The 20,123-nt window shown below is 41.7% G+C and overlaps 1 protein-coding gene across 2 annotated transcripts in view; it reads right to left on the reverse strand.

The window, feature by feature from the left end:
• The window catches only part of top3b (DNA topoisomerase III beta), a 78,073-nt gene that overhangs the window by 29,851 nt on the left and 28,099 nt on the right, over positions 1 to 20,123 (reverse strand). For both annotated transcript variants that reach the window (XM_088000187.1, XM_043716084.2), the window contains exons 7-10: positions 11,364 to 11,477; positions 10,361 to 10,451; positions 5,015 to 5,169; positions 944 to 1,049 (exon numbers count right to left, since the gene is read on the reverse strand). In XM_088000187.1, coding sequence (XP_087856313.1) covers positions 944 to 1,049; positions 5,015 to 5,169; positions 10,361 to 10,451; positions 11,364 to 11,477 — 466 coding nt within the window. The remainder of the gene's footprint in view (positions 1 to 943; positions 1,050 to 5,014; positions 5,170 to 10,360; positions 10,452 to 11,363; positions 11,478 to 20,123) is intronic.

Raw genomic sequence — 20,123 nt, forward strand, 5'->3', positions numbered from 1 at the left:
GGCGATAAATTTCCAAGTTGGGATGGTAAGTAGCTTGGAGGAGAACTTGCAGATGGTCATGTTTTTACTGCAGAACAAAAAGATGCTAAGAAAAAATTAATTGTGCAAATGTGATACAACCACATTTCAATGTTTGCAAACTCCTGCAATTAGTGATTTTTGAAAATAACTCCTGCAAAGTAAGACTATTTATCATGTATGTTAGGGGAAGGGTGGGGAAAGAAACTGGTTCATGTTAAGAGATTTCACTTCTTTTATATACCATAGAGACCTTCAGCTAGGATCAGGGATACAACAGTTCTATTAACAATTCTTTTATTAAGAATTCAAAGAAACCACATTGACCACATAGCATCATCTGATACTTCATTTTCCACAGAACAGGACTATCCATGCTTTTGCACACCATGAGTCAGTTAGATGTAAACCAAAGAGCCACAACTGAATATATCTTTGGTCATTTAAGAAGGCAATTGAGAATCATCCATATTGTTGTTTGTCTGGAGTCACATCGAGGCCAGATCAGGTAAGGACAGCAGTTTCCTAATCTAAAGGGCATGAGTGAACAAGATTGTTTCCCAACAATCAACAATAGTTTTATGGTCACCATTAGACTTTTAATTCCAGATTGTTATTGAATTAAAATTCCATGATCTGACATGGATGTCCTGGGTTCCAAGTCCCCAGAACATTACTTGGGTCTCTGGATTACGACAATAATACCACTATGTCATTGTCTGCCCCCCATTTCCACCAATGATGCAACATCACCAACAGTAGTCCTATCCAACCCTTCAAACTTGTGAAATTTAACTCAGAGAATTACGTGAACAAGAAAGTTCCACAAATAACTCACAGCTAGGCATAAATATTATCAAGGCTTTATGATTCACAAGGGATATATTTTGGACAATTCTGCCATGACAAAGCTATTAAGACGTACCTAATTCAGCTTCTGTGGCAGATCGCATGGGAGTGATAGGAGGATGGTCGCCAACGTCCTGACCTTTTCGAGGACGAGTGATGCCTTCAGTGAGTAATGCCTTCACCTACAAAAATAATATAACCAAGCATCATTGTCAAATAAATCATACCTTCTCCCTTAACTAGTTTTCTGTCAACATAATCTGGTAAACTAATAAAGACTGTGATCGAGTTACAGAGAACAAATGATATAATTTATGTGCAGTACCTTGGCAAACTAGAAGAAAAGTCAGAGACAGGAAAAAGAATACACTGCTGAAGTGGTAGCAGTGAACAGACAGAGATGGCTACTTTGACTTTTGGAAACTTATCACTACAGTGCTCTAGTCAGTTGTCCATTCTATCAGCGAACGGGCCCAATCATTGAAACATCATTTAAATCTGGGTAGTGAATCACACATTGCAATGTCTCCTTCTCCATTATCTACAAACACATGCTACTGCTCTTATAGTTTGCCATCTGGATTATGCAGTTCCTCTGTGACTTGTTGAAAATCTTAAAGGGTTCAAACTTTTCAAGAGAATAGTTACCCCCCCCAAGCAACAAGTGACAATATCTGAGATAAATGTGCCAACAGTCTCCTATTGGATATTAAAACATTTGAAACTGAAGTTCAGAAGATATAAGAGCAGAATAAGGCCATCTGGCCTATCAAGACTGCTCCACCATTCAATCATAGCTGATATGCTCCTCACACCCATTTTCCTGCCTTCTCCCCATATCCCTTCAACCCATTACCAATTAAAAAATCTGTCTAACTTCTCCTTAAACTTATTCACTGTCATGGTATCCACCGCACTTTGAGGTAGCGAATTCCACAGATTCACAATCCTTTGGGAGGAGGAGTTTCTCCTCAACTGTTTTAAATTTGCCCCACATGAGGAAGCAACCACTCCATGCCTATTTTATCCATACTTTTATCATATTGAAAACCTCAACTTGATCTACCCTCATTCTTCTAAATTCCAGAGAGTATAGGCCTAAGCTGTTCAATTTCTTCCATACGACAAACCCGTCATCTCTGGGATCAATCTAGTGAATCTCGTTTGAACTCTTCCAATGCCACTACATCTTTCCTCAAATAAGGGGACCAAAACTGTACACAATACTCCAAATGCGGTCTCTCTAATGCCTTGTACAGTTGCAACAATACTTCCTTACCATTATATTCTATTCCTCTAGCTGCAAAAGCCAACATTCCATTCACTTTCTTTATTAATTGCTGTACCCACATGCTAGTTTTCTGTGACTCATGAACAACGACACCCAGATCCCTCTGCACTGGAGCACACCAAAGTCTCTCCCCAGTTAGAGAATAGCTCACCTTCCCATTTTTTTCAACCAAAATGCACGACCTCGCAACTATCCAAGTTAAACTCCATCTGCCACATTTGGCCAACTCTCCTAACCTATCTATATCCATTTGTAAGGCCTCTTATTTCCTTATTGCAATTTACCAATCCTCCTAGTTTTGTGTCATCCACAAATTTGGGTTTAGAGCCTTCTATCCCTGTATCCAAGTTGTTAATGTAGATTTTAAATAGTTGGGGTCCAAGGACCAAAACCTGTGGCACCATATTAGTTACATTTTGCCATCTAGAAAAAAAAAATCCTGATTCTCTGTCTTCTGCCAATCAGCCAGTCATCTATGCAAGATAATAAATTATTCCTAATCCCATATGATCCAACCTTGTGAATTCAGCTTTTGCGTGGCATCTTATCAATTTTTTTTTGAAGATTAGATTCCCTACAGTGTGGAAATAGGCCATTTGGCCCAACAAGTCCTCACCGACCCTCCAAAGATTAGTCCACCCAGACCCATTCCCCTATATTTACCCCTGACTAATGCACCTAATACTCTGGGCAATTTAGCATGGCCAATTCACCTGATCTGCACAGCTTGGATTGTGGGAGGAAACAGGAGCACCCGGAGGAAACCCATGCACAATGTGCTAACTCCACACAGATTGTGGCCTGAGAATGGAACTGAACCCAGGTCCCTGGCTCTGTGAGGCAGCCGTGCTAACCATTGAGCCACCTTGCCGACCATACCGAAGATCCAGATAAACTACATCTACAGGATCCCCATTATCCACTTTGCTTGTTACAACTTTGAAGAACTCTAGCAAATTAGTCAAACATGATTTCCATTTCATAAAACCAAGCTGACTCTGATGGATAGTGTTTTGTTTTTCCAAAATGTCCTGATGTTGCTTCCTGAATAATTGATTTTAACACTTTTCCAACAACACATATTAAACTAGCTGATCTGTAATTTCCCACATTTTGCCTCCCTCACTTTTTAAATAAGAGCGTTACGTTAGTACTTTTTCAGTGTCCAGCGAATTTTGGAACATTGTACTGAATGGATCCACTATCTCCACTGCTACTTCCTTTGACACCCTCGGATGTCGACCATCAGGGGACTTGTCTGCCTTCAATCCTAATATTTTGCTGAGTACCTTTTCCCTATCAATGTTGATGGTTCTAAGTTGTACCTTTTCTATAGCCTCTGACTTGTCCATTCCAATAGGAATGGTACTATTGTCCTCCACTTTAAAATTGAGGCAAAGTATTGATTTAGCATTTCTGCCATTTCAGTGTCTCCTACTATTAACTCTCCGGTTTCATCTTCCAAGGGACCCACATTCATCTTAGCGACTCTCTTACCCTTTATGTACCTACAGGAGCTTTTGCTATCCATTTTGATATTTTGTGCTGGGTTTCCTTTTGTAATTGACCTTAGATCTTTTTATTAATTTTTTAGTATTTCTTTGCTTGTGTTTGAAAGTTTCCCATTCTTCTAGCCTGCCACTGCGCTTTGCAACATGGTATACCTTAGTTTTTGACTTTCATATTGCCCTTGACTTCCTTGGTTAGCCATGGATTTTTTTTTACCCACCTTACGATCTTTCTTTCTCACTGGGAGATATTTTAGTTGTGAGGAATTGAATAGCTCCTTAAACATGTCACTGCTCATCAGCTGTCTTACCATTTAGCCTTCCTGCCCAATTTACTCAGGCCAAATCTGTTCTCAGGCCTATGTAATTTCCTTTGTTTAATTGCAGAACACTATTGTGAGACTCCACTTTCTCAAATCCAAACTGAATTTTAGATTCTATCATACAATGGTCACTACTCCCAAGAGGATCCTTAACTATGATGTAATCAATTAATCTCTTCTCTTTACACAATATCAAGTTTAGAGTAGCTGGCTCCCTGATTGTTTGTTGCAACAGTATGTTGTGAAACCAATCTCTAATACATTCAATGAACTCTGTCTCCAGATTACCTTTGCCAGCTTGATTCTTCCAATCTCGATGCATATTAAAATCACCCATGATTATTGCCGTACCTTTCTTGCAAGCCTCTAATATTTCTTGATTTATACTGTGCCCCATTGCAGAACTACTGTTTGGGGACCTATAGGTTACTCTTAACAAGTAAGTCTTCCCTTTGCTATTTCTTATTTCTACCCAGACTGACTCCACATCTTAAGCTCCCGTCATTTCTCATTATAGCACTGATCCCTTCCTTCACCAGCAAAGCTATACCACCTCCTTTTCCTTTCATTCTATCTTTCCAAAATGCTAAGTACTCTTAGATATTCAATTCCCAGGGCTTATGCTCGAAATGTCAATTCTCCTGCTCCTCAGATGCTGCCTGACCTGCTGTACTTTTCCAGCACCACGTTCTCGACTCTGGTCTCCTTGTAACCATGTTTCAGGAATTGTTATCAAATCGTACCCGTTTGTTTTGATTTACATCTTTAATTCATTAATTTTGTTTTGAATGCTTTGTGCATTTAGATACAAAGCTTTTAGATTTGTTCAACAAGTAAATTTTCCTACTTTTTTATAATTCCTTGGTGCATAAAGACATTCATCTGTTCTGTCTCTCACCTTTATTGTCCAGTAATTATCTGCCACCTTGCTAACCTGCACTGTTACCTCCTCCTTTAATCTGGGTTTTCTAATTTCCCCTACAACTGAAGCAACTCCTTTAAACAAAGGTCACTCATTTACCAACCATTTCACTCCAGTAGGGGCTGTTCACTTGTTGTCGAAGAGTTCCTTTGAGATCGAAGTTTTCTGGATATTGGGTGGTCTCTGTTCGAGGGTAGCTAATGTAGCCTTGGGTGTAGAGTTTCTCAGCTATTTGCATAGCATGTTGTGGGCCCATCCCTATTCACACAAAGCAATCCATCATTTTCTTCATTCTATATAACTGTGGTATTCTAAGATAATCTTTGGGAAAAAAAGCACATTCTAGATATTCACCTTTATATCTATATAGCAATTTACTGTTCTGCATTGTTCAGTGATTGAAGGGCCTTTGAATAGGTGGAGTGAGAGCATACAGATTCACCTTTTACCACCTCTACAATCTAGAAAACAGAAATGTGAACTAAAGACTTGATTTGTTGCAGAACATGAGAGGTCATTACTAAACAAAAACCGAAAGAACTGCATATGCTGGAAATCAGAAACAAAAACAAAAACAAATTGCTGAAAAAACTCAGCAGGTCTGACAGTATCTGTGGAGAGAAATCAGAGTTATAATTTCAGGTCCAATGACTCTTCTTCAGAGCCAGAGATGATCTTTGCCTACAAATAATTAAACAATCATGCAATGGTTTGGCACCGTTAAAACGAATGGCTATAGCTCCAAAACACCATAAGAAACAGGAGTGGAAGTAAGGCCATTCGGCCCATTGAGTCCACTCCACCATTCAATCATGACTGATGGGCATTTCAACACCACTTACCTGCACTCTCCATGTATCCCTTAATTCCTTGTAAGATTAAGAATTTACCAATTTCTGCCTTGAAGACATTTAACGTCCCGGCCTCTACTGCGTTCCGTGGCAATGAATTCCACAGGCCCACCACTCTCTGGCTGAAGAAATGTCTCCTCATTCCTGTTCTAAATTGACCCTCTCTAATTCTAAGGCTGTGCCCACGAGTCCTCGTATCCCCGCCTGACGGAAATAATTTCCCAGCGTCCACCCTTTCTAAGCTAAGCATTATCTTGTAAGTTTCTATTAGATCTCCCCTCAACTTTCTAAACTCTAATGAATACAAGCCCAGAATCCTCAGCTGTTCATCATATGTTAGGCAACATATTAGTTCCATTCAGCTACTTTGATAACACTCACTAGCAGCAGTGAAATCTGAAACAAAGAGAAGAAATGTTGAAAAAACAACTGTCAGTATTGCTGGAGAGAACAGAGAAGTTTGCAGTTTGAGTGGTGATCCTTCTGCAGAACTGGAAATAAGAGGCAGAGACATATACAATCAGAAAGGTGAGTAGGGAAAATTAAGAAGCGCAACTTCTTCTGTATTTTTTATTTCCAAATTAAAGTGACTTACATGTCCTGGCCAATTACTAGCATTCTTGACACCCAGGTGACTAAAATATTAACAACAGTAAATATGTTCAATGAAGTAGATTTCAGAGGCAACATCATTTCTTGCAGAAAATTCCAGATTTTGAAGTCTCCCAACCACATTTTCTACCACTACCACTCCCAGAATGTCGCAAAAACAATGAATGTTAATCGGAAAATCCTGTCTACTTTCTATGGAACATAGCTGATCAGAATTGAAAAACTTAGTATACGAAACGTATCTTTAAGAGGGATTTGATTGGCCTGTTTCTCTTGAAGACAGATGTTATAAACTTGGTGTCGAGGTGTTTTCTCCATGGAAAGTAGAGCAAATAGCTTTGGGTTTTTTAAAAAAAATTAAACTAAAGAAGCATGATTGGGTGGAGTCAGGCTCACACAGAGCCAGGGCTTTAGTTTTGCTTTCAGTGGTGAAGTTGGGGTTTTTGGAGTTGAAGCTGCTAGATAGTTGTCTCGTTCTGCTGTTGCAAAAAGCTTGAGCTCTCTCTCTGCTGCTAGATTTGTCAGTGTTCCTTCTCCTGGACTGGAGACAGCAAGTGAAGGAAATCTGTTTTGCTGAATTTGCCTGTGCCAAGACTGTGTTTATGGGATGCTGCTCTATTGGAACAGTTGATGAGTAGTAGTTAAAATATATATTATTTTGTTAAGTATTTTGACAGAATTAAAGTAACGCCAATTCTTCTTTGGTGTATATTTTATCTGTGGTGTAAGAATAAAGTGGGTTTTGCTTAAAGCCTAGTAGTTTCACCAATCGAAACACAACTGGAATGCAGCACCTTACTCTTGCCTTTAATTAAGATAAAAGTCAGGGTATAGGCTATGTTTTACATATGTTTTGAGGGGATTTGCTGTAGTCTATAATATTAACCTGTAAAATACAGTGACGTTCTGGGGCTGTCTTTCAAGTTTTGAAGACTTTCAGAATTTACTTATTTACTTTCACAGTTACTGAAACTGGAATAACATCGCACCCCACCTCTATAGCCACACTCTGCACTGCTTTGGCAATACCCAGCACAGTGGCTATAATGAACACAAATGTGCTCAATGTAGCAGTTTTCAGTCAGCATTAGAATTCACCATGTGAACTAGGAATTATAATCCTGTTACATGGTAGATCCTTACCTGCTGTATCTCTGTCTGCTATCCATAACAGTCCCATGTGAAATCAGTTTAGGAAGCTTGAACCCAAGTAGGCACAGGCCCAAGCGCAGAACTGATCATTATGCAGCACGCAATTCACACTGCTTAGAATACAGGAGGAGTATTATGCAAAACGTATGACTAACTGTTCTGAAGTCCAAGATTAGATGATTTGGAAGCCTGTGCCTTTAGAGCCGCAGCTCAGAATGGTCAGCTCTAAAATGTTATCATAACAAACATTAATACATTTGTTTTTATAAAAAGACAAAAGGAAACTGTATAATTTGCAGCATTAAAATACTTTTCATAAATACAATCATAGGATCCCTACAAAATGGGAGCAGGCCATTCAGCCCATAGAGCCCATATTGCCCCCTCCAAAGAACATCCCATCTACACCCACCCCAATACCCCATCCCTGTAACCCTACATTTCCCATGGCTAATCCACCTAACCTACATATTCCTATTCACATAACCTGCAACTCTTTCGATTTTGGGAGAAAACTGGAGCAGCTGGAGGATGTGCAAAGTCCAAACAGTCACCCAAGGATGGAATCAAACCTGGGTCCCTGGCGCTATGAGGCAGCAGAGTTAGCCACTGAGCCGCCCAATATTTGGCAGTACAAAACTTGAGCCTGCGGACAAGAACATTTTTTTATCAGGACAATTCACGAGAATAGTAATTCAAGGGGGACGAAACACATATTCTAGGAGAGTAGAGTGCTGATTGGTTGGCAAATGGACTCTAATTGGTAGAGGCATTTCCATGAAGAATGCAACAACTAGTGATGATCAGCAGTAAACTGCCAGATTTTGTTTATATTTTATACTACACGAGTTGATTCTGATTGGTCAGAATATTGCTGAAAAACTAACTGAATATCTGTCACACATTTGGTTGAAATGAACCAGGCACAGTGTGTGTACATGTTATGTCTTCAAAGAACAAGGTCTTGTGTATCAATAAATGTAGCTTTCAATACATGCAGGTGTGCCACAAACTGACCCCAAATCTCAACTCTAAATTTATTGTCAGCACAATTCTTTGCATGCTCAGGATTATCCAACAAATGTTATCTAATTGTGGAACCACATCTGACATCAGATACCATGCTGTTTGGCTGGTTGAGTCGGGCCAGTACCTTGCTTGTTAGGAACAGCTAAAGGCATATACTGTTTTATACAATTTTCAAATCTTTGGCATGGAAATTTTTATACCACTTTACTCATTTGTGCGATGGGCCAAACATCTCTTCAACTTGATAGCAGCATACTCTTAGTGCTGAAGACATCACTCATATTCCAACTGTACCGTGGCAGCATAAAATATTAGTTTCGCCTTTTGCTCAAACAAACAAGATGTCTTAATCCATGGCAGACTGGACACTTTTTAGGTCCAAAAGTGACTGTCTTAGGGCATTTCCTGAATTTGGGTGATGTGAATGCTTCTACTGTGCCTTTATCGGTATCAAATTTGCTAGGTGGATAAATGGCTCAAGCTCAACTTACAAGGTTTAAGAAAAAGCCAACTTTAAGGTGCATGCACTGTAGGAATCCCAATGTATATATTTGCCAGTGAGAATCGGTTTGTGGCAGACAGTAGTAGAGAACTCTCTGGCCAACTTCTCAACTTGGACATTGAAGAAAAGGAGCTCATTTGACTGTTCCATTGCAAACATGAATCATGTTAGTAATTGGACAATACTTGCTGGAAAATATTCAATGTGGGAAGAATTACAATGCCAAATAGTTTCGCAGTATTAATCAGTTTACAGTGTGGCACACTCACGTCTACTGGAAGCTACATCTATTAATACATCAGGCCCTGCTCTCTGTAGACAGAAAGAACGTGTACACACACCTCACCTGTTTCAACTCAACAAAATAGGTCACAGGCATTTGTTGGGTCATTTCTCACAGCAATACCCTGATCGGAGTCATCTGGTTTAAAATTTCGAGAAAAACTGACTATTATATGTAAATCAACATTAATTTGTAAATTCTCTACAGAAACGCCTCTACCGAGTTCACTTGCCAATGAATCATGCAGTATACAGAACAACCTCGAATATCTGAATGAGACGGGTGGGGAGTATTTAGTTTGGATAACTGATTGTTCGGATAACTGGTCAGAATTGGGTAAATATCTTAAATGAAGTTAAAATGAACAGGAGGTTGAATTAATTTAATATTTAAAAACTTGCACCAGACAATTTAGCCAGTGGGAAAACCACCCTCAGGTGTATACCAAACCACCGTCTCCAACCTTTTCAGCTAGACTCCGAGACCACCTCGGACCCAGGTAGGTAAGGCACACAGTGGGTGCAACACAGTTTATCTCTGGATCCTCTCACAACAGTTCCACCCACCTCTGGAAACCTGTTGCAGGAGCTAGTCAACCATGTCCTGTACTGTTAAGTTTATCTCAATCATTTTATATTTTAAAAAGAGAAGCAGAAAAAAAGGATAAAAGAAAATAAATGACAGAGGCAGAGCAAGAGAGGAGTTGCTGAGTTCCCTGGTGGCTATTCTGTCTTGGAAAGAGAGTTTCTGCAGGTAGAGAGTCCAGTTTCCGATCTCAATCTTCGGGATGTTGAGATCTTTTTCGAATAATCCAAAATTTGGATAATTGATGTTCGGGTAACCCAGGTTGTTCTGTAAATGCTGGCTTTCCCTTGAATTGCTATTCTTGCACATTGTTCTGGGTGCAAGACAAAAATTGTCAAAATGTGTCTTTTTTGCAGCAACATACTTTAAGCAGCTAAGAAATCCAACTCATCCCGAGGCAATAATTAGTTAAGGATGGGCATAACACAAGCATACCCAGGGCAGAGCTGGCCACACGCAGCATCTCCACGGTGTTCAGAGCCTGTGGTCTCTGCTTCACCTTTTCCTTTTTACTCACAGATTCCACCTGTAACAAAAATTAACATACAAATCCAGTTACAAGACACTTATGATGTTAAGAAAGCCTCTATATTAAGGTAGCAGCTTTCTTCCACAAGCAGCTACATGACACAGAGAACAGCATTCACTTAGTAAATCAGAAGTCCAAAAATTGACTGAGGAAAACAATCTACAAATAGAAGGAACTCTTTGAAATTACATTCGGAAGGCTTACTATTTGTGTAAGGATCACTGAGGTACTGGCCTTCCTCCTGGTACAAAAGTACCTTCGATTCTGTAAGTTGTAGAATCTTGCATCTACCATTTTCACTTTTAAACTGAAATAATTCTCTCACTTTTTAACCAGCTACAGCTGTCCAATCTCTTTTCTTTCTCCTGCCCCCTTCACCATATACTTGCTTTTCACCCCTTCACATCTGGATTGCTTAAGAGATTCTCCCTGTTCTACAGATTGTGTACTCTTTTTCAATCCAGGCAATGAGGCAAACCTGTGGTGTATTCCGCAATTTATTTTCTTCCTATGTATTGAATCATTTTCATTCTCAGAATGTGTATCACTGCCAAGGCAAAAGTTTATTCTTAATTGCTAAAGTAGTATGCCTTCTCTTTGGACCACTTTCGTCCATAATTCTAGGCAGTTGGCTACAACTGTTATTTTTAGGCCACTTCAGAAGGTAACTGGAGACAATAAATCACACACAAATCAAAACTGATTGAAAAGGCAAGTATTTTTCTCAAAGTAAAAGTTTTTACAACAAATCACTTTTACTGGTAACAGCTTTTCATTTGCAGATTTAGAGAGTCATAGAGTCCTATAGCATGGAAACAGACCGATCAGTCCAAACAATCCATGCTGAACATAAACCCAAACTAAACCAGTCCCTCTTGATTAATGATCTATAGTTTTTCCCTTGTTTACCTTTGTATCTGTTGTGGACTTTGTCATATTCAGATACATCTGTGCAACTTCCCGGTCAAATACTCTAACTCTGTCCCAGTCCAGAACCATGGAATCCCCAGCACAGTTGCTGATCTGGTGTGAACAAAGAGATTCAGAATAAACGACATTTTGTTGGTTTGAACCTCTAGAGCTATTCATAACCCAGAAACGCATTATTTTCAATTTCTGAAATCTATAACAAGGATTAAAATGATAATATCAATATCAACAGCATTCCAAGCAGGGCACCAGTATGTAAAAATCAGCACAACTTAAAATACTGGACAGGAAATTAAAACATGGACAATAATTCTGATTAATCAGTTGTCGATTAATCACTGACAGAAGCTGAAGAACTGATGAGACTTGTTACAAAATTTCCTGGAGCAAACTGGTAGTAGTAAGATGGCAAATTGGTGCAAGTGTGCAATAATGAGAATCTAAGATATTACATAACTAGTGGGAGCTGCACTGGAATGATTGGGGAATCACTAATGATTCAATGGTTGAGTTACATTAGCGACACTCCATCTAAAAAATGAAGGTCTGATATATTAATATCAGAAGCAGAAAAATTATTTAAGACCATAAGATGTAGGAGCAGAAATAGATAATTTGGCAATGGGTCTGCCCCGCCATTCAGTGAGATCATTGCTAGTCTGAAAATCCTCAACTGCTTTTGCCTGACTTTTCCCCAAAATCCTTGATTCCCTTACTGATTAAAATTCTAACTATCACAGCCTTGAATACACTTTACGATACAGCCTCTGCATTCCTCCTCATCTCTGTTCTGACTGGGTGACCCATGATTGAGAGACTAGACTCTCCCGAAAAGGAATACAATCTCTCCACATCTACCCGTTCAAGTCCCCTAAGAATCTCATGTACTTCAGTAAGGTGACTTCTCATTTTTCCAAACTCCAATAAGTACAGGTCTAACCTACTAAACTCTGTAGTGTGTTGATAAGGTAAGGCTTCTCTTATTCTTTTTTATCGTGTGCTGAGAAGTAGTGTGATTGGTTTAAAAGAAAAACATTTATTTCATTTATCTATTATTTGATATTATAGTTGACTAAGTTAAGCTCAAGAATGAAAATGCAGGAGATCCCAGATCTATGTCATGTTGCTCTTGCTCAATGTGGGAGCTCAGGGATGCGGCTGACGTCCCTGGCTCCTTCACATGCAGGAAGTGTGTCCAGCCGCACCTCTCATTAGACTGCATGACAGCTCTGAAGCTGCGGATGGAGCACTTTGGAGCGTCCGCGATTCTAAGGAGGTCGTGGATAGCAAGTTTAGTGAATCAGTCCCACTGCAGATTAGGACTACTGAGGGAGAAAGAGAATGGGTGACCAAAAGGCATGCAAGAGCAGGAGGCCAGTGAAGAAAAATCTCCCTCCAAAAACAGGTATATCGTTTTGGATATTATTATTGGGGGAGGTAGCTCGCCAAGGGAAGGTAGCAGTAGCCAGGTTCATGGCACCATGGTTGGCTCTGCTGTTCAGAAGAGCAGGAAAAAGAGTGGAAGGACTATAGTCATAGAGGATTCAATTGTAAGGGGAGTAGATAGGCGGCTCTGTGGTCGAAAACAAGACTCCTGAATGGCATGTTGCCTCCCAGGTGCACGGATCAGGAATGTTTCAGATTGGCTGCAGTATATTCTGAAGGGGGAGGGTGAACAGCCAGCTGTTGTGGTGCATATAGTCACCAATGATATAGGTAATAAACGGGATGAGATCCGACAACAGAATTTAGGAAGTTAGAAGCCAAGTTAAAAAGTAGGACCCCAGAGGTAATAATCTAAGGACTGCCGCCAGAGCCACGTGCTAGTCAGAGTAGAAATGAAAGAATAGGCAGGATGAATGAATGGCTTGAGAGATGGTGGAGGGAGGGGTTCAGATTTTTGGAACTTTAGGACTTGCTCTGTTGGAGGTGGGACTATTACAAATCGGATGGTCTACTTCTGGGCAGGACTGGAACCAATGTCCTTGAGGGTGCTTTTATTAACGCTGTTGGGAAGGATTTAAACTAATGTGGCAGGGGGATGGGAAGTGGCTAGTGGACAGTAAAGAGGTAGTAACTAAAGCCTGTAAGGAACTAGGGGAAGAGTAGGGAGGGAGCAGATGATGAACGTAAAGGGACAGGTGGTCTAAGATGCATTTGTTTTAATGCGAGAAGTGTTGTACGTAAGGCAGATTAATTTAAGTGCTTGGGTTAGTACCTGGGAGTATGATGTTACTGCTCTTACTGAGACTTGGTTGAGGCAAGGGCAAGATTGGCAATTAAATATCCCAGGACATAGATGCTTCAGGCAGAATAGAGAGGGAGGTAAGAGTGGTGGAGGAGCTGCATTACTGGTGAGAGAGGGTATCACAGCTGTACTGAAGGAGGGCACTATGGAGGACTCAAGCAGTGAGGCAATATGGTCAGAAATAGGAAGGCTGCGGTAACAATGTTGGGGCTGTACTACAAGCCTCCCAACAGTGAGCGTGAGGGAGAGGTACAAATATGTAAACAGATTATGAAAAGATGTATAAGACTCTGGTGCAGCCACATCTGGAGTATTCTGTGCAGTTTTGGTCGCCATACTATAGGAAGGATGTGGAGGCACTGGAACGGGTGCAGAGGAGGTTTACCAGGATGTTGCCTGGTATGGTAGGAAGATCGTATGAGGAAAGGCTGAGGCACTTGGGGCTGTTTTCATTGGAGAAAAGAAGGTTTAGGGGTGACTTGATAGAGGTGTACAAGATGATTAGGGGCTTAGATAGGGTTGACCATGAGAACCTTTTTCCACGTATGGAGTCAGCTATTACGAGGGGGAATAGCTTTAAATTAAGGGGTGGTAGGTATAGGACAGATGTTAGGGGTAGATTCTTTACTCAGCTAGTCGTGAGTTCATGGAATGCCCTGCCAGTAGCGGTGGTGGACTCTCCCTCTTTATGGGCATTTAAACGGGCATTGGATAGGCATATGGAGGATAGTGGGCTAGTGTAGGTTAGGTGGGCTTGGATCGGCGTAACATCGAGGGCCAAAGGGCCTGTACTGCGCTGTATTTTTCTATGTTCTATGTAGGAGCAACAGGATGGTGGTGATGGGAGATTTTAAATTTTCCCAACATTGACTTGGATTCACTTAGTGTTAGTGGTCTATATGGAGCAGAATTTGTAAGGAGCATCCAGGAGGGTTTTATAGAGCAGTATGTAAATAATCCAACTTGGGAAGTGGCCATACTGGACCTGGGGTTGGGAAATGAGACCGGCCAGGTGGTTGAAGTTTCAGTAGGGGGTTACTTTGGGAATAGTGATCACAATTCAGTAAGTTTTAGAATACACACGGACAAAGACGAGAGTGGTCCTAAAGGAAGAGTCCAAAACTGGGGAAGGCCAACTATAGCAAAATTCAGCAGGAGTTGAGGAATGTGGATTGGGAGCAGCTGTTTGAGGGTAAATCCACATTTGATATGAGGGAGGTTTTTAAAGAGAACTTGATTAGAGTGCAGGACAGACATGTCTCTGGGAAAATGAGGGACAGAAATGGCAAGATTAGAGAACTATGGATGACAGGTGAAATTGTGAGACTAGCTAGGAGGAAAAAGGAAGCGTTCATAAGGTCAAGGTGACTGAAAAAGATGAAGCTTTGGAAGAATATCGGGAAAGTAGGACCCCAATCTGAAACAAGGAATTAAGAGGGCTAAAAGGGGTCATGAAATATCTTTAGCAAACAGGGTTAAGGAAAATCCCAAAGCCTTTTATTTGTATATAAGAAGCAAAAGGGTAACCAGAGAAAGGGTTGGCCCACTCAAGGACAAAGGAGGAAAGTTATGTGTGGAGTCAGAAAATGGGTGAGATTTTTAATGCGTACTTTGCATCAGTATTCACGAGGAGAGAGACATGACGGACGTTGAGGTTAGGCATAGATGGTTGTTTGATTACTTTAGGTCAAGTCGGCACAAGGAGGGAAGAAGTGTTGGGTATTCTAAAAGGCATTAAGGTTGTTGTGGTTCTGTTCGCCGAGCTGGAAGTTTTTGTTGCAAACGTTTCGTCCCCTGGCTAAGCGACATCATCAGTGCTTGGGAGCCTCCTGCGAAGCGCTTCTTTGATGTTTCCTCCGGTGTTTATAGTGGTCTGTCCCTGCCGCTTCCGGTTGTCAGTTCCAGCTGTCCGCTGTAGTGGTTGGTATATTGGGTCCAGGTCGATGTGTTTGTTGATGGAGTTTGTGGATGAATGCCATGCCTCTAGGAATTCCCTGGCTGTTCTCTGTCTGGCTTGCCCTATGATAGTAGTGTTGTCCCAGTCGAATTCATGTTGCTTGTTGTCTGCGTGTGTGGCTACTAAGGATAGCTGGTCGTGTCGTTTCGTGGCTAGTTGATGTTCATGTATGCGGATTGTTAGCTGTCTTCCTGTTTGTCCTATATAGTGTTTTGTGCAGTCCTTGCATGGTATTTTGTACACTACATTCGTCTTGCTCATGTTGGGTATCGGGTCCTTCGTTCTGGTGAGTTGTTGTCTGAGCGTGGCTGTTGGTTTGTGTGCCGTTATGAGTCCTAGGGGTCGCAGTAGTCTGGCTGTCAGTTCCGAGATGCTCCTGATGTATGGTAGTGTGGCTAGTCCTTTTGGTTGTGGTATGTCCTCGTTCCGTGGTCTTTCTCTTAGGCATCTGCTGATGAAGTTGCGCGGGTATCCTTTTTTGGCGAATACCTTGTATAGGTGTTCCTCTTCTTCTTTTTGCAGTCCTGGTGAACTGCAGTGTGTTGTGGCCCTATTGAATAGTGTCCTGATGCAGCTTCGTTTGTGTGTGTTGGGGTGGTTACTTTCATAGTTTAGGACTTGGTCTGTGTGTGTGGCTTTCCTGTATACTCTTGTAGTGAATTCTCCGTCTGGTGTTCTCTGTACCATCACGTCTAGGAATGGGAGTTGGCTATCCTTTTCTTCTTCTCTCGTGAATCGGATTCCTGTGAGTGTGGCATTGATGATCCGGTGTGTTTCTTCTATTTCCGTGTTTTTAATGATTACAAACGTGTCATCGACATATCTGACCCAGAGTTTGGGTTGAATTTGTGGTAGGACTGTTTGTTCTAACCTTTGCATAACTGCCTCTGCTATGAGTCCCGAGATTGGTGATCCCATGGGTGTTCCGTTGATTTGTTCATATATCTGGTTGTTGAATCTGAAGTGTGTTGTGAGGCACAAGTCCAGTAGTTTAAGTATGCCGTCTTTGTTGATAGGTTCAGCGTCCTGTTTTCTGTTCTGTATGTCCAGTAGGTTGGCTATTGTTTCTCTGGCTAGGGTTTTGTCAATCGAAGTGAACAGTGCCGTCACGTCGAATGATATCATGGTTTCTTCTTTGTCTATGTGTGTATTTCTGATGATGTCCAAGAATTCCTGTGTTGATTGTATAGAGTGTTTGGATCCACTGACCAGGTGTTTCAGTTTCTGTTGTAGTTCTTTGGCCAGTTTGTATGATGGTGTCCCTGGTAGTGATACTATGGGTCTGAGTGGGATGTCTGGTTTGTGTACTTTAGGTAATCCATAGAATTTGGGGGTGTTGTTGCTTTCCGGTTTCATTCTTTGTAGGTCAGCTCTGGTTATCTGTCCGTTTTTTTGTAGATTCCTTAGAGTGTTATTTATCCTATTGGTGAGCTGTGGGGTGGAGTCAAACTCCCTCTTTTGGTAGGTGTTGGTATCTTCAAATAGTTGTTGTGCTTTTTGGATGTAATCAGATTTATCTAGGATGACCATCATTCTGCCTTTATCTGCTGGTAGTATGATTATGTTCTTATCGTTTCTTAGTGATTTCAGTGCTTCCCTCTCCTTGGTGTTGAGGTTATGTGTTTGTCTTTTCCTTATTATCATAGGTACGACAGTTTGTTTCACTGTTTGTTGTGTCTCTTCTGTCAGTCCATTGTTCCTGAGTGTGCATTCTAGTGCTGCTAGGAAGTCTGCTGTCTTGGCGTCCCTGTGGTTGTAGTTGAGTCCCTTGGCCAGTATTGTTCTTTCCATGTCTGTGAGCTGTCTGTGGGAGAGGTTTTTAACCCAGGTGTGTGTTGTAGTGTCCTCTTTGTTGTGTGTTAGTTTGGCCATTTTTTCTTTTAGTGCCATTTTTTTGCGGTGTGTAGTCCTGTTCTGTCCTATGGTGACAGCCTGTTCTATGATCCGGGTCCATTCCTGATTCGTGGTTTTTGAAATTAACGACTTTTGGCGCGCAATTTCATGTCTGTATCTGTGAAGTCGGTTGTGCGCGTCTGTGAACATTACCTGAATCCGTTCTGCTGGGCTGTTTCCCTGGCTTGTGGGTTGTTGACTGGCGGTCTGTATCTGACACATTGTGGAAGGATTCGATTCTTTCGGCATTCGTGTAGGAACCGGAGTTGTTCGTGTGTGGCGCTTAGTCGGTTAGCGCAGGATTCCCATTTCCTGGCTTGTCTCAGCGTCTCTCGCCCGTAAGTGTTCAAAGTTTGTGCGAAGATTTGTACTTAAACTACTGGACTTGTGCCTCACAACACACTTCACATTCAACAACCAGATATACGAACAAATCAACGGAACACCCATGGGATCACCAATCTCGGGACTCATAGCAGAGGCAGTTATGCAAAGGTTAGAACAAACAGTCCTACCACAAATTCAACCCAAACTCTGGGTCAGATATGTCGATGACGCGTTTGTAATCATTAAAAACACGGAAATAGAAAAAACACACCGGATCATCAATGCCACACTCACAGGAATCCGATTCACGAGAGAAGAAGAAAAGGATAGCCAACTCCCATTCCTAGACTTGATGGTACAGAGAACACCAGACGGAGAATTCACTACAAGAGTATACAGAAAAGCCACACACACAGACCAAGTCCTAAACTATGAAAGTAACCACCCCAACACACACAAACGAAGCTGCATCAGGACACTATTCAAAAGGGCCACAACACACTGCAGTACACCAGGACTGCAAAAAGAAGAAGAGGAACACCTATACAAGGTATTCGCCAAAAATGGATACCCGCGCAATTTCATCAGCAGATGCCTAAGAGAAAGACCACGGAACGAGGACATACCACAACCAAAAGGACTAGCCACACTACCATACATCAGGAGCATCTCGGAACTGACTGCCAGACTACTGCGACCCCTAGGACTCATAACGGCACACAAACCAACAGCCACGCTCAGACAACTCACCAGAACGAAGGACCCGATACCCAACATGAGCAAGACGAATGTAGTGTACAAAATACCATGCAAGGACTGCACTAAACACTATATATGACAAACAGGAAGACAGCTAACAATCCGCATACATGAACATCAACTAGCCACGAAACGACACGACCAGCTATCCTTAGTAGCCACACACGCAGACAACAAGCAACATGAATTCGACTGGGACAACACTACTATCATAGGGCAAGCCAGACAGAGAACACCCAGGGAATTCCTAGAGGCATGGCATTCATCCACAAACTCCATCAACAAACACATTGACCTGGACCCAATATACCAACCACTACAGCGGACAGCTGGAACTGACAACCGGAAGCGGCAGGGACAGACCACTATAAACACCGGAGGAAACATCAAAGAAGCGCTTCACAGGAGGCTCCCAAGCACTGATGATGTCCCCTAGCCAGGGGACGAAACGTTTGCAACAAAAACTTCCAGCTCGGCGAACAGAACCACAACAATGAGCACCCGAGCTACAAATCTTCGCACAAACTTTGAAGGCATTAAGGTGGACAAGTCCTCAGGTTCGGATGGGATCTATCCCAGATATCTGGGGGAAGCGAGAAAGGATATTGGAGATGACACTAAGCTAGGTGAAGTGTCAGAGAATACAGCAGAACATAGATAGATTGGAGAATTGGGTGGAGAAATAGCAGATGGAGTTCAATCCAGGCAAATGCGAGGTGATTGCATTTTGGAAAATCCAATTCTAGAACGATACGGTATATGAAAAAGCCCTAGGGAAAATTGATGTACAGAGAGATCTAGGTGTTCAGGTCCATTGTACCCTGAAGGTGGGAACGCAGGTCGATAAAGTGGTCAAGGAGGCACATGGCATGCTTTCCTTCATCGGACGGGGTATGAGTCCAAGAGTCGGCAGGTCATGTTACAATCATAGAGGATTTTGCTTCGGCCTTATTTGGAATACTGTGTACAGTTCTGGTTGTCACATTACCAGAAGGATGTGAATGCTTTGGAGAGGGTACGAAGGAGGTTCACCAGGGCGCTGCCTGGTATGGAGGATGCTAGCTATGAAGAGAGGTTCAGTAGATTAGGATTATTTTCACAAAAAGGACAGAAGTTGAGGGGAGGAACCTGATTGAGCTCTACAAAATCACGACTGGTATAGACAGGGTAGATAGCAAGAAGCTTTTTCCCCCAGAGTGGAGGACTCAATTACTCGGGGTCACAAGTTCAAGGTAAGAGAGGAAAAGTTTAAGGGATATATGCGTGGAAAGTTCTTTACGCAGAGGGTGGAGGATACCTGGAACGCGTTGCCAGCGGAGGTGGTAGAGGCAGGCACAATAGTGTCATTTAAGATGTATCTGGACAGATATATGAACGGGCAGGGAGCAGAGAGATACAGATCCTTGGAAAATAGGCAATAGGTTTAGATAGAGGATCTGGATTGGTGCAGGCTTGGATGGCCTTTGTTCTTTGTTCTCCTCATAAGAAAACCTCTCCACACCTGGGTTAACCTAGTGAACCTTCTCTGCATGTTAGTTTTAGCACAAGTTCCCCA

This window comes from Chiloscyllium plagiosum, unplaced genomic scaffold, assembly GCF_037043375.1.
Source record: "Chiloscyllium plagiosum isolate Xiang-an unplaced genomic scaffold, Cpla_swu_hap1 HiC_scaffold_24, whole genome shotgun sequence".
Lineage (NCBI taxonomy): Eukaryota > Metazoa > Chordata > Chondrichthyes > Orectolobiformes > Hemiscylliidae > Chiloscyllium > Chiloscyllium plagiosum.